This window comes from Octopus sinensis, linkage group LG8 (assembly GCF_006345805.1).
Source record: "Octopus sinensis linkage group LG8, ASM634580v1, whole genome shotgun sequence".
NCBI lineage: Eukaryota > Metazoa > Mollusca > Cephalopoda > Octopoda > Octopodidae > Octopus > Octopus sinensis.
Genome location: NC_043004.1, coordinates 26136123 through 26159929, shown reverse-complemented (window position 1 = coordinate 26159929; position 23807 = coordinate 26136123). Strand labels below are relative to the sequence as shown.

The 23807-nt window shown below is 36.1% G+C and overlaps 1 protein-coding gene across 2 annotated transcripts in view; it reads left to right on the top strand.

The window, feature by feature from the left end:
- LOC115214777 (MAM and LDL-receptor class A domain-containing protein 1-like) overlaps positions 1 to 23807 on the top strand; it is a 154982-nt gene that overhangs the window by 112897 nt on the left and 18278 nt on the right. For both annotated transcript variants that reach the window (XM_036505293.1, XM_036505292.1), the window contains exons 13-16: positions 1375 to 1524; positions 7595 to 7671; positions 15736 to 15912; positions 17453 to 17537. In XM_036505293.1, coding sequence (XP_036361186.1) covers positions 1375 to 1524; positions 7595 to 7671; positions 15736 to 15912; positions 17453 to 17537 — 489 coding nt within the window. The remainder of the gene's footprint in view (positions 1 to 1374; positions 1525 to 7594; positions 7672 to 15735; positions 15913 to 17452; positions 17538 to 23807) is intronic.

Below are 23807 nucleotides of genomic sequence, written 5' to 3'. Positions count from 1 at the left end.
CATGGAAACCACTCATAATCTTGCGTTTTACTCATGGTAGCGTCCTAGCAAGCTGCTTGAAGCATGGCAATTGTTTCGGTTGCCGTTTTCCCAAGCAGAAAACAAAATTTCACAGAAGCACGCTGTTCCTTCATTTCAGTCATCGCAAAAATCAACCAACAAGGGAGAAGCACTGCAAAACAAAGACGCACCACGTAGCAGTACGACTTCACTGGATGATGTCGGTCGACAGACTGATGCCTGAGGGTTGCATCAAGTGACTCCTAGCGGCAGAAACCTGAACTACAATGGGCTTGTTTCACAGAGAACGTGTCCGTTTACTTTTGGGTATTCCCACTTATATATCCCTCGTAATGTAAGTTAAGTAGGCACCCACAGGTATATACGCACACATTATTTCTACCTCTCCAATAAGACAAACAAACATATACACCAACATTATATATGTATGTATTTTTATTGTAATGCTGTATTTTTATTGTAATGCTTGATGCTGAATATATGATTACGTGTGTGTGTGTTAAAATGATGTTATTATTTTTCAAAATAACTGGGCATTTACTGATGACACTATACTGAAAGTAAATATAATCAATCTGTGAATACACACACACACACACACACACACACACACACATCGACAAACCACGGGTGTAACAACAAATGTAGTAGACATCAACATCGTTGAAAATAGAGGTCTAAATTTAGTAAATGACACAACCACTTACAATCAGAACAACGAGTTTCTCGACAGCGAGTTATTCGATTCTCGCTATCATTATTCAGATGCTGCAAAATGAAGAACGATAGCGAGAATCGAATTAATCGCTGTCAACAAACTCGGAATTTAGAATTTAGGTACTCCGTGTTTGTGTCATTAGATAAAGAGAGAGAGAGAGGGGAAAGGGAGATAGAGCGAGCGAGAGAAACATGCGTAACACAAAGTATACACCTACACATACGCGGTTTAGTTCAATAAATCTACTCCCGTATTACACTGCTTCTTAATTTATCCACGCAGAAATGAACTTGCTAGGATTTGAACATCGAATTAAAATGGATGTAATTATATACTATGCAGTAATATATCCGCTATCTCACCCGCTGAATCCAACATCCACCACTTAGAAAACTACAACATCATATATTTTACCCGCCAGCCTATTGATTTAAATACCCACCATTTTTTGTAGCTGTTGGTTAAATCGATCCCAGTTCTTTGCTGGTATGATCATGCGACAGTCAGCGGGGAAATAAGTATAAGTAGTATACTGGTATTGGATTCAATCGACTATTTTTCTAACTACAATCGATATCCTACTAATTCTTCTGGCTTTTCTATTTTTTACTTTTACTCCCCCTTCTCTCTCTCAGGTCTTTTAAAACGTCAACGCTGCAATTTTGATGACGATTTATGTGGCTGGACCCAGGAACAAAATGATATATTTGACTGGACACACCATTATGGACCGACGACGACAATAGGTACAGGACCATCTTGTGACCGCACCAACTGTATAATGGGTATGTATTTTAGTTTTGTCTTTAATCACCAAACAGTTTTGAAATTATTTCAATTTCTTATTATTTTATGATTGATCAAGTATAAACATTTTCAGAAACCTGACGAAACATTTCAATCGAAGAAAGTTGCAGTTCGAACTAATTAGAAATTCAATGACAAAAATTATTGATTTTAGATATTCGTTAACTTTCGATTTTAATTTCAGTTTGATAAGTTTACGTTTTGACATTTCTATTAGAATGCTTAGTAGCTTATCTCTACTCTGGGTCCTTTTACAAGTTTAAATAGGAAATATAACACTAAGTTGACAAAAAACATGAGAATAACTTAAATCAATATATTTATGTATGTGTGTGTGTATGTGTATGCATGCATGCATGCATGTATGTATGTATGTATGTATGGATGGATGGATGGATGGATGGATGGATGGATGGATGGATGGATGGATGGATGGATGTATGCATGTATGCATGTATGTATGTATGTTATGCCTACCGATGCTTGTGTATGATGTGTTCAAAGTGTGAAGTAGCCTTTCATACAACCAATCCTACTCCCTGAACAACGATGACAGCTACCCCCAAAAGAAGGACTAGCCGACACCATAGGCTGCAGATTTTACATCAGGGTCGCAGAGTTTTCCTTTCTTAGATTGATGTTCTAACAAGGACTAGGGCTTTCTCACTCCCAGTAACGTTGTGCACCATACTTACATTCACATTCTCATGGTTCTCTTCTGACTGAACCTGTTATGTCTACCCGTTGTCGAAAACGTGTCGATCGCCTGTGCAGTCACTGTTTTCTGCTCTAAAGTCACCAGTTTGTCGAGGATTGCTAAAGGAACTACCGCTCTCCATAAGAAATAGCAGGATTAAGCATGTGTACACAGTATTGGATGGCCGTTGACATTCATGAGTTCATTCACCCTTTGACAGGTTTTTATCCTAAACAAACTTAGTGGAGTTGCCAGTTTAGTTGCCAACGATTCCACCATACAGCAAGATGCACTGGATTACAAGATTGGTTTAATGAAAACAAGTTGCTATTTGAAAAGAACAGAACACTTTCAACTTTGCTCAAGGATGGCTACTCCGCCAGAGAAAGAATAAAATTTACCAATGCATTTAAATATGTGAAATCTTGTGTTCAGTGATGGTTGAAAAATATCCAGGAATCTTGATGGAGGGCACTAAGGCTGGTGAAATTCAGTCTGCCTCCAATTCCAGCAACACAGGTCGTTGTACACTCTCCTTCATTAGGTATATGGACCTTCGTCTTCTCTTGTTGGTCATTACGCATTAAAGGTGGCAAATTTCTACTAAGGCAATCAAAAAAAATGTTAGGTAGGTGGAAACAACATTCTGACGAACTTTTAAATCAACCATCAGCGTTTGATGAAGAGTTCATTGAGTCAATAAGACGCAGACCTAACAAAAATGTTCTTGCAGAGGTTCCTTCATTAGAAGTCAAATATGTTGTTAATGAACTGAATAGCGGCAAGTTTCCCAGTGTGGATGGTCTGCATGTGGAGATCTTTAAGTGTAGAAGCCAAAATTTGATGCGCCGACTTACCTCCTAAATATAGACGACTTGGGCTGATGAGGTAACTCCGCAAAGCTGGAAAGATGCACTTATGTTTGTACTCTATTAGGGAAACAGTGGAAAAGACGATTGTGGAAACTACCGAGAGATATTGCTTTCTGTTACTGGTAAGGTCTCGTGCACAGTTATACTCGATAGACTGCTTCGTACATTGTTATTGATGTTCATCTGGAATCTCAGTGTGGTTTTAGAAGAAGATGTATGATTGATAAGATACTCTCAGTTAGGTAACTTCAGAAAAAGTGTATCGAATAAAAAATGGATCTATTTCAAGTGTTTGTCGACCTAGCAAAGATGTTTGACACAGTGAACATAAGCTCTCTGGAAGATACTGATGAAACTCGGGTGTCCAACTAAATTTGTGCTGATTCTTCGTTAATTCTATGACAATATGGAAGCCTGAGTGAACGTTGGTGGTAATGTTTCTGATTCGGTTGTAGTGAATAATAGTGTCAAACAATTTCAGTGCCAACATTGCTTTCACTGTATTTTACATAGGTGTTTGTAATGGCTTTTAGTGAGTGTCCATAGGACATCTCAGAGCAGACTCAAAAGTTATGTCCTCATTACTAAGAGAATTTCTTTCCTCACACTGAAGAAGACCTGCAACATATTATGGACACTTTCCCCAACGCTTGTTTTGGGCTAGGCCTGACGATAAGTCTTAAAAGGGCCATGCTTGAAACCAGATATACAAATGTATGGTCAGATGCTCTAAGTTGCAGACAGGTTTATATATCTTGGCAGAACCCTTAGTATACCATGCACCCCACTTGACAATAAAATCTCACTAAGAATCAGCAAAGCCAGTGATGCTTTCAGAAAGTTGGAAAAGTACCTATGGTTTTTACGTGGTATCTCTACTGATACTAAAGTGAGGATATATATAACGTGTATATTGTCCTAGTTGTACGCTTGTGAGACTTGGGTATCCGAGTGAAAGTATCTGAAATAGCTGGAGCGCTTCCACCAGCAGTGGCTACGTCAATCACTTCGCAGCATCGACTCCAATAGGCGAGTGAGAATGGCGAACTGCATGACCCCGAAGCCACTTCTGTATAGCGAGGAATAGAAAGTGTCCACCTTAGCTAAGATCCTTGAAGAAAATCCATCCTTGAATACATAAAACCCTTGAAGAAAGCTAACATCTCAGAAATGGACTGGGAAGAAACTACAACGAATCAGGTAAGATTGAAGAAAGCAATATATGACGAAAGTGAGAAGTTCGAAATAGCTAGAAGAAATCACGATAAATTGAAGAGGAATACAAGAAAAGAGGTGGACGTGATATCTTCTGTATATTTGGGAGACCAGAGTGAGGTGAAATACTATGAATGTGGGAGAGTCTGCTTCGACAGAAAAGTCACAAAAGAAGTTACATATGGAGAGTTAACAACATACCATGAGTGTTGCATGGTTTACCAATCAGCAGGGGGCTAGAAAAAAGCCATGAAAATGCATAATGGCCAACAAGTTGCTCCTGTCGTTGTTTTGGAGGCAATTATGTATGTAACATCTGTACCAAAGAAAAGTTACACCCGTGCTACTCATATTCGAGAACGAAGAAGCAACCATCATATATGTAGACAAGGCTGCGCGGCGTTCAATTATAGATATATGTATGTGTGTACGTACGTATGTATGAGTGTGTGTATGTGTATGTGTGTATATGCTCACACGTACGCACACCTACACATACATGTAAACTTAATCTGTAGATATTTAAGACTGGACATCAGCGAGGAAATGTAGCCATGTAAATGGCATAGGTTTCGCTCTTCCCCTCGTCACTAACTTATGTCATTTATTTGGACTTCTAGATGACTTCTAATTATTCTATTAATCAATGGAGAAGTGACAGTTATGAAAACCACTTATTGATTTAGTTATCTAATTCACTCTAAACAGATACGCAAAAAGGATAATTTCACATCAAATTCTCTCACAGCTTTGGCAACAATAACAATAATCCTTTTAAAATCAATTATTTTTCATTATATTCCACCTATAGTACAAAAATGATATTTACTTACCATCACCTCTCCTATTTCTCATGTATTATGTCTCATACTGACCATTATATGTTCTAGTAATTTTCTCTAACACAGTCCTTAACCAGTAATATAATCATTAAAATTGATATGAAACTATCATTTAATCAACGTCGTTCCAGCTGTAACCATTCTCTCTTCTCTTCTGCCATATTAAATCCAGGACACTATTATTCGTCTATATATTCTTCCATTTTAGGACGATTGCGCGAATTATTTAAGAGAGATTTAGATGATATTTCTGGCAGGTCGAGCGGACTTATAAATGTTCTCTTGTTGACTGTAATTGTTAGATGATTCTTAGCGTTATTGACAAAGACTTCCTCTTCGGGTAACATGCTAAGGACAAGGCTTGATGAAAATCTATCCTTTCCTAAATTTTTATTAGTTTTTCAGAAAGCAGAGCTAAGTGAAAATAGTTTTGCATTTTGGGAGTTTATCATTTATGGAGATATGGTATTACTGTAATTACTAGTTTTCAATTCTTTGATCTGTTTTTGTTGTTTTTTTTTTTTGTAATTAAGGTTTATTGTTGTTTAACCCTGGGTTAGTCTTGATCAAATATACCAGTGAAAATGGTATATTAGTGTAGCGTAGAATAGCGTACACGGTGTGGTACCCGTATCTTCTATATTTCAGCTAGAAATTTATACCTTAACGTTTTTTTTGTTTGTTTGTTTTTTTTTTTGGGGGGGGGGGGTTCCATTCCAGTATATCAACATGTCCATGTAAACTGCCTTCATACAATCAGCTAAAATTTCCTTATGAATGATATATAATGTCCATTTACACTGCTAGAATTCATAGGAGTTTGATCCGTCTGTCTGGCATCATAGATTGTTGTTGTTGTCACCGTCGCCGTCGTCAACATCAACAACGTTGTTACTTCTCGCCCACTTTCTTTTACAGCTAAACGCGCAATTCAAACACCAGACACTGCTCTAGACTGCACACTGCATCGATGCAGTGTCACTCTTTTCTCGGGACCAACAGCACCGGAACAGAGTAGAACAACTATCATACAAAACTATTTTCATGGATTCTATTTCTATTTAAAGGGGGAGAGAAAGTGTTCACTGGTTTCATTTTTGTTTCTTGTACGTAGAACAGGCATACGTTTCTATTTTTATTCTTGTTCTTATTATTGTCGCTGTTATTTCTGCTGTGAGTGTCGTGTCTGGCTTTTCTTGTTCTGGTAGTTACTTTTGTTATTGCTGCAGTCGATGGTTTAATTATTCATTATGCTGTTATTGCTGAAAATGTTGATGACGATGTTAACGTTGTTGTGGTTGTCGTTTTTATACGTAGTTGGTCTCTTCTCCCACCATCTTTGACAGTCCAACTTTTCCATTTCTTGGGGATGGTTCAACCTAACTTATCTTTCCTTCGCTTCATTCACCCCCACTAAACCTCATTCTTCCTACTCTTCCTTCATGTCTAATGTCTAAATATATATTTCTTTACTACCCACAAGGGGCTAAACATAGAGGGGACAAACAGGGACAGACAAAGGAATTAAGTCGATTACATCGACCCCAGTGCGAAACTGGTACTTTATTTATCGACCCCGAAATGATGAAAGGCAAAGTCGACCTCGGCGGGATTTGAACTCAGAACGTAACGGCAGACGAAATACGGCTACGCATTTCGCCTGGCGTGCTAACGATTCTGCCAGCTCGCCGCCTTTTATATTTAGACTAATGTCTAAATATAGCTGTTATTGCTGGCTGTTTCTTTTGCAGGCCAGGCAACAACAGAGAAGTTCCCTTGTTGACCATCAATGGCTGTTCATCATAGCCGCCAAATGTGACATTAATTTACAGTTTAGATGTTTACTTTTGTTATTGCTATGATAATCAATTTAGTTCACTCATACTCAACACCGACAATTAGCAGAACAGTGTGTGGAACAAGAAGTGAGTTGCACAGGAAGTGAGTTAAGTTAGTTACTAGGTACTCAAACTATTCTCACTGAGCACTTCACACAACGCGTGCGCGCGTACTTCTCTATGAAAGAGTTTCAGAAGGGTGTTTTTTACTAATTTTCTTAATCTCAAGCTCGCTTCTTTCTCACATATTTTTACTCTATCTTCAGTCAGCAGAATTATTTTGATTCAGTATTTATTGAATATAGAATTATTTAACATCTATATTCTTTACCCTCTGTGAAGTTCTAAATATCTTATAATGAAGCCAGTGTACTTTATTACATTCTCTTGTTTGTCAAGTACTGCTATTAGTCAAACCGGCAGAATCTTTCCCCAAAATATGGTCCTGTACCTAAGAAGAAGTCATTATCATCATTATTAATTAATTAATATATTTATTATATACCTTTTGTGTAAGTCCATCATAAATATATCATTACATATATTTATGGAATTAATTATCCTTTATGAATCTATCATTGTAGGTAAATACCTCTACATTGAAGCATCTGCCCCTCGTATGAGAGGAGACTATTCAGCTATTTATTCCCCAGTGTTTCAGGTAAGGTGAACAGAAATTATATGGAGGAAAACATGAAAACTCATCACAGAAAGTGACAATACTTTCTTTGGTAGTTAAGTCTGTTTAGGGACGTCTAGAAGAGTGCTTATAGCTCTGGGGGTGCTGGGGACATAGTTACAGACAGTTGATTTAGTTGCTTCTTATTATCTTCATGAAATATAAATTGTTTCAAGTAACAAATTTTCATATTCAAACATTTCAGTTTAATTGTATAGAAATATATGAACATCCCAAATTATTACTCTACGCATAGGTTCGGGAATAGAAGTGCAAGGGGTACGTTTGCACACCCTAAAATATTTTTGAGATTCATTTGAAACCTTAATTTTCTATTGTTGGATTTATTTGAGTCGATTACTGTACAAATGTGATAATGAAATTTGTAATAATAATAATTGATTCGTTTATTGGCCACATGGGGTTTACATAAAATTACATTAAAACACATACATCATAAAAGACAAATACAGGACGATGCAGTGGGTCGTACAACGTGTAAACTATATAATTAATTATTTTATTGGCCAGAAGGGCTCACGTAAAATTACATTAAAAGACGTACAACATAAAACACAAAAAGAGGACGATACAATGGGTTTTACAACATGTAAACAATATAATAACAATTAAAATTAAACAATTTAAAACTCCCAGTATGGGAGGGGTGCTTTAAGGACCTCGTGGAAAAACCCACGGCCGCCTGAACAACAGGGCAAGGGCCCTTCTCCTTTTATTTACAGGTGCACGCTCAGAATTGATCCTTTCATACTGGCCATTCTTCCAATATTCACCCACCTTTCAACAAACCTGCTACAAGGCAACGCTTTCCTCTGCACCTTCAACTTCCCTTTCAAGTGAAACTTGAAAAAGTTGATGAGGGCTTGGCCAAAGAGGAAAGTGTCTGTCTTTAGCCCTTTCAAACGGGTCCACCATACTACCTCTTTCGCTACATCCACTAGGCAAATAAAAAAATTGCCTGCCCCTCCCGGCCAAAAGAGAGTGGCGGAGCAATCCTCACAATGGATTCAGCTGATAAAGGGACTCGTTCAACACGCGACAGCGGTGTTCGACATAAACCCACAGGTCAGCAATACTCCGGCCTGGACTAGGGCTTGCAGGACGGTTTCATCGTTCTAGGCGCACCTCGACCCGCCTGACGGCACTTCTATGCCTGTAAAGTTTATCTCGAATAGACAGCGCCCCTAGGTAGCACTGCCAGGCAAGGGATTTCTGGAAATTATCCATACGCCCAGGCCCGAAATTCTCTGAGACAGACTGGTTATTTGAACTTCATCGATACCCAGAGTTTCCCCGAGAACGTCGTCACACTTTCCTCTACTAGCGCTATATAGAACGCTAGAGTAGAACTACTACCGACCACATTGCTCGCCTGGCGGAGGGCTGTGAGCACTTGACAGCGCTCGAGGTGCCGAGCGCCCCTCCTCGGTCTACACCTAATCCAGGATTGCAACTCAGTCAAAGAGACGAGCTGTGGAAAAGCGTGTCTTAAAAACGGTGACCACACCTGCTCACCGTCAAAGAAACTCTGGAGATGCTGCAACCTCAGCACATGCCTGTGCATCAGTAACCACGGCATGCCCAGCCATCCATTCAGCGGCTTTTGAGAGCAAATGGAGCGCCTGACCAGTGGAACGCGCTACTTCCACAGAAAGCGGAAGAGTAAGAGTACCAGCTTGGTCAACCAGCAAACAGGGCAAGGTACGACAGTCAAGCGGTAATAGATGATGGATGCGATGTACGCACTCGCCACCTCCGCTCGACATTTCAGGGACAGCTTTCTTTCGGACAATTTCTGTGTGAGATTGGCTACTCTGCTCGTCACCTCGTCCCAGTTCTTCTCCACCTGGGAGTCCGGACCAAACCAAACTCCGAACAACTTAACGGGACCGTCTGTTCAGCGCCCCACTACGCTATTGGACGGCATGGATTTGTCTCTCCAGGTGCTGAGTTGCAAGCCCACTGACTTTTCCGCGTTAATTTTAGCTTCTGTCACCACTTCATATTCCTGTAGTGTTTCGCCAATCAGGTCTATATGCCTGTGGTTCGACACTATGACGGTGACATCATCACCGTAAGCAGATACGCTTCTGTCGCATCCTAGATCATGCGGGACACCCCTCAAAGCCTCCAACTTCCGCAGTAATGGCTCAAGAGTTAGTACATAGAGAAATAATGAGAGAGGGCACCCTTGACTGGCTGAACGCAAGATGCTGAATGGCTCCGACAAGTGACCATTCACCCGATCAGATGCTGCTGTATGAATCAGAGATCCACCCGCGGAAAATTAGACCGAAACCGGCTACCCTGAGGACAGCTGCCAAGTATTGATGGTCGACCCTATCAAAAGCTTTAGCTTGATCTAAATTTATCAGAACCCCACCCATGCCAGCTTCCTTACTCACTCTCTCTATGATGTAGCGCAGAATATGGAGGATATCGTGAACACTTCAAGTTTGCGCCTCGCCAACCTGTTTGTCCACGACAAACACTGTGTCCTCGACAGACAAAAGTGGGAATTCTCCCATTTTGCTGCCAGTTGCAGTAGGCGTTTGCTAAGAGGCTAGCAAAAAGGGTTGACGTAACTCTTCACAAAGGTAAATAGACAATACGAAGAGCGCGAATGGTTGAACGATATTTCAACTGCTAGCGTGTCATTGTGAAGTTGAAAATGAAAATTCAAAATTATAGTAATTCACATCCAAAATATGAATTAGAGCAACTAGCGTCTCCACGTTGATGGAATGACATCATCAGGCTTCAAATTTCGACTTTACAAATAGCAAAAAGAAAAAGAAAGAAAAGAAAAAAGAAAAGGAAAGTAAAAAAGGAAGGGAAAAAGAAGAATATTTATTCTCCTGACATTTTATTCATTCTTTCAGGGCGTGATGTTAATAACCCGCAAACATATTTCCCCACATGTATTTTGAGTTATGATTCCTGATGGAATTCACTTGACTCATGTTGTTGCACAATGAACAGGGCTAACCTCTCTTGCAGCTGTTTTTCAAGGTACAGTGTGCCGAAACTCCAATGTTAATTTTCTCGGAGTCTGAAGTAGAGGTTAATAGTTCTTTTATATTTTTATTCCGTCTAAAAGCTACAATAGGCAACTGAGGAAATATCTATTTGAAACGAGGATATTTTTCAGCAACATGTTGGTAACTGTCATGTAATACTTTTGAAATGCCATACTGTACTTTGCTTGCTTAAATTATACGTGAAAGTTTGAATTTCTTTGCTAATCTTAGCTATGTCATTTGCTATTTTCTTTAATCGTGATTCACTGTAACCGCGTTTGACATTGTTATAAACCCAAACTCGAATATCAAAGTTTAAAAGGTTTTAATCGACTGAAAATACACCAATATACAATACAAACAAAGATTGCTAAATTGTAAGCAAAACCAAACTTCAACGCAATAACATTTTTATGCAGCGAGTTGCTACATTCTAGACTAACTAAAATCAACGCTGAACACGTCGTCTGCAAACAGAACTCCTCGCAGTCGCACTGCAGACATATAGCAGCAATCAAAATCACGTGATCAAAACTAAAATCACAACAGACATAATGATGTACCAAAGCATTTACATATTTTCCAGTAATCCTCTATGTCAGTACAAATCCGTTTTATCCTCAAAAATTGGGATTTCGGATTTGACCGAATTATATGATGTCGATGGTCGGAGTGGCGCTGGAGGTAAATGTGGGATGACGTGGGTTGCAATTTTGAAAAAGACTTGAAAGTATATATTCTTAGAAAATATTCTGAATCTGCTACATTTTCAGTACTCAAGATGCATGAGGAGAAATATGTTTGCAGGTTATTAACATCACGCCCTGGAGGAATGAAAAGAAGACAAGAAAATTTCATCATATTTACACAAAACTGCTTGATTAAATATTCTTTTTCCATTGCAATTTTTCTCTGAGTGTGTCTGTGTGTGTATGGGTTTTTGTGACTATGTACTGTGTCTCCATATGTGTGGACATGTGTCTCCATATGTGCCCTTGTGTGAAATGAAGTACATGTGTATATGGTCATGTGCTTCAGTCTTCATTTCGCATGTATGCTTGACTGTTCATGTTACCTATGTATTTTATCCGTCTGTATGTCTATCTGTTTACTTTCATATCCATTTGGCTACATACATGTGCATATACATATACAGATATATACACACACACATACATACATCTACATAACAGCCCACTGACTATTCTACCTGTATATAAATATAAACTGTGGGTATGGGGGTATGATTATCTACTACGTATATTTCCTACTTAGTACTGGGGATGTTTCATTTGTGAGGACGTGCTTCTGTATTTGTCTGAGTGTTGGGTCCTTTGGGTGCTTGGACAAAATGCGGATGTCAAGTTGACCCAGGTTGCCTCCATGTTGGTCCTTGGCATGTTGGTATAGTATGTAGGACTGTTTTTTGTCATCATATTGTCTCAAATGTTCATTTAGTCTTTCTGCAATGCTCCTAGGTGTCTCCCCTATGTATGTCATGTTCATGTATTTACAAGTACTTTCTATGCATCTTATGCTGTAGACTACATTTCTAGTTCTACAGTTAAAGCCAGGTCTAATCCTACATACCATGCAGTTGTCATTGGTGCATATGGTATTCTTAAAGGGGTACGTCCTACATAGTTGTGATCTGATGGAGTTCCCTTGCTTTTCAACAATCTTAATGCTCAATTTGGTCTCCTTCAGAGCTTTTCTAAATATGCAGGCTAGTTCTCTATGGGTTGTGGCCTCTACAAACAGAACTCCTTGATATTTGTCGGTTTTATACCACGTGACCACCCTGTTTGCTTTGTCACAAGTTCTCTGTATCTTATTCTAATCTTTGCTTCTATATCTAGGGCAGGTATCACTGGTTCCATTATATATAATGTTATCTAACTTCTTTCTAGCCCCCCTGTATACTCGAACCCTATCTTTCTGTTCATATCCAGAGAACTGCGTGCGGTGCATGAAGTTATGTACATGTTTCTTCGTTTCATAGGATTTGCATACTGGGGACACGTTGATCATTAACCTAAGTCTGCTATCAGTATGCTAATTTTCATGTGTGACAAAGCTGAGTTTTTGTGAACAACATATTTCGAATCTATGGATTTCATGTAATAGGAGTGGAGGAGCTGCACTCGCTTGTTCAGTTTCTAACCAAACTTCAGTATTAAGGATGGGAAAGCTATTGTTGGGGTGCCTAGTGGGGTAATCTAAAGTTACCTTGATACTTTGGTGGATGGAGTTAGCTACTTGTTGGATGCTCTCCATTATGTCCTTCTCAGTTTCTGCATTACCGTTACTAGAATTGGTCTTAACTAGGATATTTATGTCATCTACATACCTATTGTAAAGTAGAAGAGTTGTGTACTGTTCTAAAGATTGCTTAAGTTTTCTGTCCCACCAGGTCCCGAAGAGGCCGGTCACATCTCTAGCTCCACCGACACTAATGGCAGCACCTTGAACCTGCATGTATAGTTTCTTATTAAACTTTAATATATGGTTCTTCAAGGTAGTTCTTATGCTAGCCCCTATTACATGTGCAATCATTCCATTAACCTGATTGTTGTTCTCAGGGTTTTGGGTAGGTACAGTCCAGCCACTCCAGTGCTCTGAGGTGCTTTTCTTCACTGCTGAGGTGATGGTGGGTGGTCTTCCCCTCTGTATCCTGGCGGGGCAGAATCTACTGAGGCCATGGTCGTCTAAATAGCCACTGTCGTAGCTTAGTCTATGGAGGAGGTCTAGTTCCATCGTGTTGACCTCACGGAACTCTACTTCACTCTCACAGATTAACTCAATGCATTTCTCCACAGCAAAATCTATGTCTATAGATGGGTAGAGTGAAATTACATCCATACGACCCACTACACAACATGTGAGGTCGTTGGAGTGGTTGCAAGTACTGATTTTACTGAGGAGATCCTTCATGCTCACACAGACATCTGGAGACATTTGTATGAGAGGTCGTAATACCTGCGAGAGGAAGTAGGACAGTCTATAATTGCTGGAGATATTCGCTCCGCAAAGTGGGTTTACATAGGGTTTATGGTCTTTGCGTAACCTGTATAGTGAAGGAGCATCATTGTTGGATGCTTGGAAATTGTGTAAGTTCCGTTTCTAAGGTCGGAGTATGTTGCGCCACGTTCCCATGTGTGCATTGTGGAGTTTTTCCACTCTTTCATGTTCTTGTGGTGCAACTTCTCTCATGATACTGATATGTTGTTGTATGGTCTGGACATAGTTCTGTCTATTGACTGTCTGCCAGACTTGTCTGTAGGAAGGCACACTAATTCCCTTTTCCTAATCCGCTGTTTCAGTTTTTGTAGGCCTTTAGCAACAGACGAACTGAGTTGGTGGGTCTCTCCTCATTGTTTTTAGTGGATTTGTTGTACCGGTCTAAGATGTATCGGAGCTTATTTCTAGCTAAGGGGATCTTTGCTTGTTTCACTGTCAATTTGGGTTGGGATACATACTCTTTTGTTAAAGGGTAAGTCTGTGGGGTGGATCCTCGTCATGTCATAAGATTTGTTGTTAGGGTTATAGAAGACAGGGTAAGTTTGGCTTTGGTCTAATTCTTTTATTTCATTGGTTTTATCTAGTGTGATGTTGTTACTCTTAACTAGTTTTTCTCTTTTCATGGTTACTTTGGCGCATTTTTCTAATCCAAATTTCATATCTATTTCTTTGGTAAATCCATGAACTGTCTTTAATAGTGTTTCCAGCTGTTTGTCATTTGCAGCGTATAGTTTTAGGTCATCCATATATAAAAGGTGGCTGATCGTTTTGCCGTAACATTTATATCCGCATCCAGTTCTATTTAGCATATCAGATAGAGGTGACAGTGCCAAGCAGAAAAGGAGTGGAGAGAGCGTGTCTCCCTGGAATATTCCTCTTCTAATTATTATTATTATTATTATTATTATTATTATTATTATTATTATTATTATTATTATTATTATTAATTATTATTATTATTATTATTATTATTATTATTATTTTATTATTATTATTATTATTATTATTATTTATTATTATTATTATTATTAATTATTATTATTATTATTATTATTATTATTATATTATTATTATTATTATTAATTATTATTATTATTATTATTATTATTATTATTATTATTATTATTATTATTATTATTATTTATTTACTTTATTTATTTTTATTTTTATGATTTCTATGTTTGTTTTGATACTAAGATTGAAAAATCGATCTTGTTTCTAAAGAATTTGGACCTGGGTTTGCAACTATCTTGACAAATTTCGTTTCTTGCACCTATTACTCTACGGAAAAGTGGGCTTAGTCACATAACTTTATTATGTGATCAACATGTCATCGATTTTTCTCCACCATTGCTGAATATATACACTTGCAAAAGTGTATGTGGACAGGCGTCATGCGAAGTTATTCGTTGCATCAGTATCCAATATGGAGATGATGTAAAGATTATGTTTCAGTAACGTAATGTGAAACTGAAAAACATTCCCTGGATAAAATTTCTGACAGACACCGCTTAATAAAGACGTATATCGACCAATAGCTACTGTGAGTTCTGTGTTGTATTCCTGTAGACCATATTATATCTTTTTATAATTTACTTGTTTCAGTCATTGGACTGCGGCTATGCAGTCTAATTGAATGAATCGATTCCAGTACTTCTGTTAAGCCTAGTTCTTATTCTACCGGTCTCTTTTGCCAAGCCGCTAGGGTTACGTGAACGCAAACACACACATGATGGGCTTCTTTCAGTTTCCATCTACCAAATCCACCTACAAGGCTTTAATCGACCTCAGACTACAGCAGAAGACACCTACCCAAGGTGCCACGAAGTGGGACTGAACCTGGATCCATGTGTTGGAAAGCAAACCGCTTACCACACAGCCACGCCTGCACCTTACTATATCACTACTATTATAAATTTAAATACATCTTATTCTTTGAAATAGAGTTTATTACTTGTGTAAAACCATTTCTTTATGCCTGTAGGGTTTATCAACCAAATGTATCACATTCTACTACAATATGCATGGTATATCTATGGGAACATTGAATGTGTATGTGAAAAACTCAACAGGTCCTCACCTTGTATGGACAAAATCCAACAATCAAGGCCCAATCTGGCATTATGCTACAATCGATTTCACATCGATATCTCCCTTCCAGGTAAATCTTCAAATGTTTCATAGTTTTTTCAGTTTTATCTATCGTCTTTCATATTTCGTGTATGTATGTGCATGTTTACGTATGTATGTATGCTTATGGTGCGTATGCATGCGTATCTTTGCTCGTATATATGCACGTATGTATGTGAATCTATGCACGAGTGCATGTGTGTGTCTATGTGTGTATATATGTGTGTATGAATGTTGTATTTATATGCGTATATGTATGCATTTGTATGTAAGTAGGCATATGTATCAGGTTGAGTAAAAAGTTCGTTGAGGAAAAAGTTTGTGTTAAAATATTGCTTTTTTATATATTTTTGTGCTGTGTGTGTTCATTCAGTTCATGTCATGTTCAATGGTGACACAGAGTGCACGAACTTTTTCCTCAGCAAAGTATATATGTGTATGTGCATGTATGTATGTGTGTATATGTATGTACGTAGTTATTGCTGCTGCTGCTGCTGCTGCTGTAACATAAAGTTCAAACAATATTGTTTAAAAATAAATATATTTTCAGTGAAATATGAAAAAGAATGGAAAGCAATCAATCAAAAAAAAAATTTCCGTTCAAATATTACAATATGTTTCTTTTCAAGTGAATGTTAATATATGTATAAATAAGAAAATAAATGAATATATAAATACGTGATCATATAACTAAATAAATACAGATACTTAAATATAAATCTAGCAAATATTTTTATCTTACAATCGTCGTGTGCTTTAGAAAAGAGACCTGTCAAAACATAAAAGCTAAATGTTATTTTATTGTCTAACGTGACTCTATCAATAGTTGTCAACATATCTATTTTTGTTTGGGACTTCTAATGGACGGTTCTTTTTCTCCTTAGTTTACATAAATCTTATAAAAGTACGGCAAACAAGAAATATGCTAATGTTGATTCAGTATCTGGAGATCTATTCTTCAATCATGCTCCAACAAATTTACAGCTACAGGCCGACATAATTACTTAACTGCACTAGGTATAACTAGGTATAACTAGGTATAACAAGATATAACGAAGTATGTTGAATAATATTAAAGATACTGGTGCTGTGTACTAATATTCATAGTAGCTTGTGCAAGGATTGATGTTTATTTATGACTAGCTGGATTAACTTAGCTAATGTTCAATATTTCCTGAAAGTATAACAATAGTAAAGAAACAAATTGCCAAACAATCCATCAGATTGCTACTAAACTAACTACTTTCTATATCTCACTTTACATTTAACTTATTTGTCAGTGAATAAAGCAGAGGCTGTACCTTTGCAAGCCCTCTCTGGTTATTAGCTTCAGTATATAAACAAATAAAGTGTAAGTGTATTTAGATAACTTTGTCCTCCAATAGACGTAACGATGGATTTCTTGATCACTTCTAATCGTTTGACCGGGCTACCAATGTTAATATCTGCTCCATCAAGTATGTCCTATGAATTAAATAACAATCATTGTCAAATTTGCACTTTTACTCTTTAGTGAATTGTTTTAAGTAATTTATTTTACTTCTAGGATTTCTAACTTACCTCTTTTCTAGGTGGTCTTTGAAGGTGTTCGTGGCTACAGTTTTAAAAGCGACATGGCCTTTGATGATTTTACCCTTGATCCAGGATATTGTATCGGTAAGACTCCCGTAGTTTCAATAGTTTTCTAGACCGCATTACTGTTGTTGTGCATGTTATAGAAGTGAAAGGTTTTGTACATTGTATTGATGTATTAGAAGTGAGTAACCCACGTTAAATGTTGTGTTGTGTCCTTGGGCAATGAACTTAAGTATACTTGCCAAGATTGCAACTAATCAATATTGTTTGTAAACTACTGAGGCAGGTAGAGGGGAAATGATAGAACGAGCAAAGTTTCGGATTGTTGGCCGTTAAGACACGAGAAATCTTGATGGGAAAATGCAGAAATTGTTTCGAGTGGGTTTCTGTGCAGAGAGTTTAGAGTTTGGGGTCTTACGGAGAACAAAAGTTTAGTAGCGACAGAAGGGCAGGAGAATCATTCAACTACGGTAGAAGTTGAATTATATTTTTAAGGCCGCAATTTACTCACACGCAGCATATTTCAAACTTTGTCATTAATTCAGTTCTTAACTAAATTGAAAACTGTTGACATTTTTTAAGAGAACTGGTCCCTAGTTACGTTTTGGCATGAAAAATTGAGATTTGGTCCAGTAGAAAAAATTTACATCAAAATTTTTAGCAACGTTATAGGAGAGTAAGTAACGCCTCCAATCAAGTTTAGATCTAAATAACTTTTTTTATTTTAAAAGCAAAATATATTTATCTTAGCTTAAATGATAGAAGAAAACTTGAGGAATTTCATAGTTTTGGTCCCATGCAACAAAAATTTGTATCAAAAAGTTGAGGTAAAATATCAGGAAAAAATATAAGGCAAAAAATTGAATTTAATTATAATTAACATTTTTATTTTAAAAGCAAACTATATTTTAATTAAGCTTAAATGACAGAGCCCAATTCGAGGAATTTCATGGTATCATTTTCATGCAAGAAAAAAGTTATGAGTGTTTGTTTCTCACATTTGAGGGTGATAATATAGTTCTATACTTTTTTATGAATATAGTTCTATTAGGGGACTTTTAATATATGTCACCGGCATCATTGATGTAAGAAAAAAATTATCAACGACACCGCGAGGAATTTCATAGTTTTGGTCCCGTTAAATTAAATTTTTTTTATTGTTTTTGTATATCAATTAAAAAATACAATTTACACACTCATAAATCTTTCACATTCATAATTTCATTGACGATTAATCTACTTTCCTTTTTGTGCGTTTTTTGTTGTAATTTGTTTCAATATAATAATTATATATCATACAGTAAAGATATAGGATCTAATATTTTTTTACAATTACATTTACATATCCCATTATCCAATCAAATTACTAACTTTAAATGAAATAGATATACAGCCATGCTTTATTAAATTAACACAAACAAGCACTCAAGTTTTTATACTAAATATCGCTTGCGTGCTTTAATTTTAATGTTACTCATTACTGGAGAGGCGTAGAATTGAATCCGAGGCCTGGGATTAATAAAAAAGGATAATATTTTTCCTTTCAATTAGCAACAATTATTATTATTATTATTATTATTATTATTATTATTATTATTATTATTATTATTATTATTATTATTATTATCTAAGGTGAGCCTGGTCACTGAAAATTTTGGGGTATTGCAATTTGTTATCGTTTGTTAAGCCATATTGCAAATTCAAGCTGATAATTATAAAGTAATTATTGTTCTTTGTTATAAAATCAATAATTTCTTGCTTATAAAAATGCATATATAATTTAATGATTACAAGAAAATAAATTTGTATAAAAAAAAATAACTTTATTTTATCTTCATTTTCTTTAAAATTCCAAATTCACCTGATAGAATATAGACATTTCTGGCTGTGTCTTTGTGAGCACTACTGAAGTCATGTAGTAAGGTTGTTCAGAAAAGGCATTGGTCAAAAGTGTTTATATTGTACAACTTGTTTTTTAACTTTAATATTTAATTAATAAAGTTACTGTTAATACGCTATTGCACTTAAGTAGGTTTAACTTTTATTATTAATTTTCTCTTTCAGCTTTACTTGCTTTCTGCTGTTTTTGCTAATTTCTTTTTAGCTGCTTTCCTTTTTCTTTTAAGTTAATTATTTAATCAGGCTAGTTCATTAATGTATTATATGCTTCAGATATACGCATCTAATGTCAAAAGGCATTTTTCCAACGCATAAACCATTCTTCCAATTCACCACCCCTTCCTTCTTTTTTTATCACTTATTAGCTATTCATAATGAATAAATATAAATGTTTATACCAATATTAATATATTATGTAAATATATAATACAAAAACCTGCATAACTGTATTTATTCCAATATTAGTATATAAGTAAATCAATATATATGTATTATACTCTGCGTGTATGTTGGTATATGTGTGTGTATGTGTGAGTGTGTGTGTATATATAGATATATCCTTTAAGCTGGTTTATGTGAAACGTTTTAGAGTGCGCTCATAAAAAGTTCTTATGCAATTTATTCCGGCTACTGCTTATTGTTCCCTTCTAGAGAAATTTTATGGAATAGTCTTGTAACGCTATGGCGTAGGGTGAATATAGTAATGAGAACTTTTAGCTGGGAATTTATAAATTGCACGTTCATTTCCACAAAAACATGATTTTGTTCCTACATTCCCCATCCAAAGCTAATTACATGTTTCCCCTTAAAATCTATGGATATTGCAAATCATATTTGTAATATCCTATGGATGAGCAATGCAGCAACATTACTCATCCATGTGTTTACGTCTCCATAACTAAGCGATTCAGGAAAAGTGAGCGATAGAATAAGTACCATGCTTTAAAAAGTAAGTACTGGGGTCGTTTCGTTTGACTAATGTTCTTGAAGGTGGTGCCCCAGTATGTCCGCAGTCTAGTGACTGAAACAAGTAAAAGATAAAAGATACGTGCACACACACACAATTTCAAGCTGTTGAAGTTGTCCCATTTCTAAATTATTCGTTAGGACCTCTCATTACTCGCTGGAGTCTACTGCCTTCATCGTTTACAGGAACCTTTATGGTGAATATGGATAATTATGATTATTTTGCACATTTATTGTCTGTGGGATTTGTGACATGTCCACCGAGCCAGACATATCACAAAGCTCACAGACAACAGATGGGCCCGTGCAGTTGTCAAGTGGTATTCAATGGCTGAAAAGAAATCACTTGATGGACCTCCAAGACAATAGGAAGATCACATAGCCAAATTTTGAGCTCAAATGAAATACAACACCGTAATCAAGGGAAGACTGGAAGCGAATTGCGACCAATAGTGCATACGGACATTTGATAGTCTAATCGAATGCTTCTTTCACTCTCTCTTTACACACGCACGCGTATACACACACACTCACACACACACACACACACACACACACCACACACACACACACACACACGTATGCATGGTTGTGAATATCTGTGTATCGACATTTGTTGATGTGCCGGAATGAGGACTGGTAGTTTGCTTAACTGGAAAGAAAAATTGCATTGGCTCAAGCGAAGACGTTATGAAAACCACCAGCCTTCTTTCCAGCACATCGACAAAAGTAAAGCCACTAAGTTGGCAAGATACGTATGGTGTTTCAAGACCAACTGCACATACAATCAAGTGAAGAATCGTGGCGAATTACATGTCATATGTAAATGGATCTTAGAAATGCAACTTATGCTTGGCTGAAATGTCGCATATTCTTTTTAGATCCAAGAATTGCCCCACGCAGCTTAATTCCGGATTCGAAATTTTCAGCAAATGCAAGCATATTTTCTACGATTGCATCGTTCACTCAACTCCATTCTCGAGTTACATCACTTCGGATATGTTCATTTAGGGAAACAACCCAAAGAGTAATCTACCACAGGAAATGAAACTGAAAGTAGACTGTCAACTTTCGATATAATAAACACGTCTACACACTCTACCCAACGTGTTGACTTTTACATCAGATAATATTGGTACAATATAAAAATACATTTTATATGTTTTACAATTCCAGCATGTGTGTTTTGTGTGTAAGACTCACAGACAGGTGTGATACTTTTAGACTTCTAGTACGAAAGAATCCACGCCATACTATGCTTTTCTGATTAGTCTTGGGATTAACGTAAATTCTGGTATGAAATTGACTGGTTGAAGTGGCTGATATGATTAACCAATATATGAGGGACTTTCATATATCGCATATTCTTCTGAAATTCTAACTGAAAATCTGAAATATATAGAATAGAAGAAAAAAATGGGATTAAAAAATCCTGGCTGACATCAATTAAGCACTCAGTATAAAGGAATAAGGTGAAATTTCAAACAAGTAGCTACCAGCAAACGTATCCTTGCTATTATATTAAACTGTCGTATGTCCAAATTTGGCCAAATGCGTTATTTTTTTTTTTTTTCAATATCTAATTTTGCTTGCAATAGCAGATTCTTTTGATCAAACTATCGTATCATTACATGTCAAGATATGAAAATTGTCGAAGTTTAGCATTTTTCAAAAATGTAGTAAGTCCCACATACGACAGTTTTGCAAAAATATTTCTGACTGAAAAATATTATTCATGCATGGAGTTACGATTTCATGCCCCCAACAAGGTATTATTGTTATGCTGTAATTGTTGCTAATGTAAAAAGAAATGGAACCGTGAAATTATTTTTTCGTTTTCTGAAAAAGCAACGTTTGGTACTTACAACGCTTTTGCATAATAGCAACAAATCCCTGGTAAATTCTCATGTATGGCAGGTAAATCTAACAATCCTTATGCAGAATTTTAAGAAATTCAGAGTATTAAAAACAATCAATAATATGTACGAAGAAAATCATATCATTATTTTAGATCACACTTTAAAAATCCAACAATTGTTTCAATTGCATTATCATATATATATATACATACATATATACATATATACACACATACATACATACATACACACATACATACATACATACATACATACATATATATACATAGGCTCAGGAGTGGCTGTGTGGTTCCGGGTTCAGTCCCACTGCGTGGCATCTTGGGCAAGTGTCTTCTGCTATAGCCCCGGGCCGACCAATGCCTTGTGAGTGGATTTGGTAGACGGAAACTGAAAGAAGCCTGTCGTATATATGTATATATATATAAGTGTGTGTGTATATGTTTGTTTGTCTGTGTTTGTCCCCCTAGCATTGCTTGACAACCGATGCTGGTGTGTTTACGTCCTCGTCACTTAGCGGTTCGGCAATAGAAACCGATAGAATAAGTACTGGGCTTACAAAGAATAAGTCCCGGGGTCGATTTGCTTGACTAAAGACGATGCTCCAGTATGGCCGCAGTCAAATGACTGAAACAAGTAAAAGAGTAAAAGAGTATATGTATGTATGTATGTATGTATGTATATGTATATGTATATTCATATACACATGTAGATACATATATATATATATATATATATATATTATATATATATATATATGATATTATCAGAATTAATAATATGTACGAAATTTATATCAACACAACATTATCAAGGTAATCGATATCGGTGAAATTCTAACTGAAAAACTTTAGCTGTTGATTAACCTTTTTATATGAATTAAGATTATTATATAATAATAGAAAAATTACTATAATTAAAAATATATACAAATCTTGATGATCTCGGTGGATAATTACAGGATAAACATTATAGATAAGAATTCTACGTTATGTTTAATCGAAGCTTAACTACTTTAGATTTCTATAATTAATTGCTTTTTATATTAAGGGTATAATATAAAAATAAATACGTATTTAATTATCTTATCCGCTATTTTTATTCTTTAGTTATCTAACGTAGTCATTAGTAATTGTATATGTATTATTATTAATTTTAATAAATTTTCAATTATTATGTAATAAGGTTAATTCCTATATAAGAATAAATAGATATTTCGTTGTCTTTTCTGTAATTTTTATTTTTTAATTTCCCAGTGAGATCCTCGGTGGTTATATATGTTATTGAATATAATAATTCTTCAGTTAATATAAAATAAGGTTAATTCCTATACAAGGATTTATTATATCAAATAAATAAATAGGTAATTAATTATTGCGACGTAAATTATGTAAGTTTCTATTAAGCATTACGTAGAATTAATATCTGTAGTTTTTATCTATTAAGCATAACGTAGAATTTTTGTTTGCAGTTTTTGTTCTTTAGATATCCAGTGATGTCATCAATTTTAATAGATAAGTATACTCATTTTCTACGTTAGGTTTTAATTTTTTTTATATTTAATGGAGATTTCAAAATGTCAAAAAATATGGAATTAGTTTGCTATTTT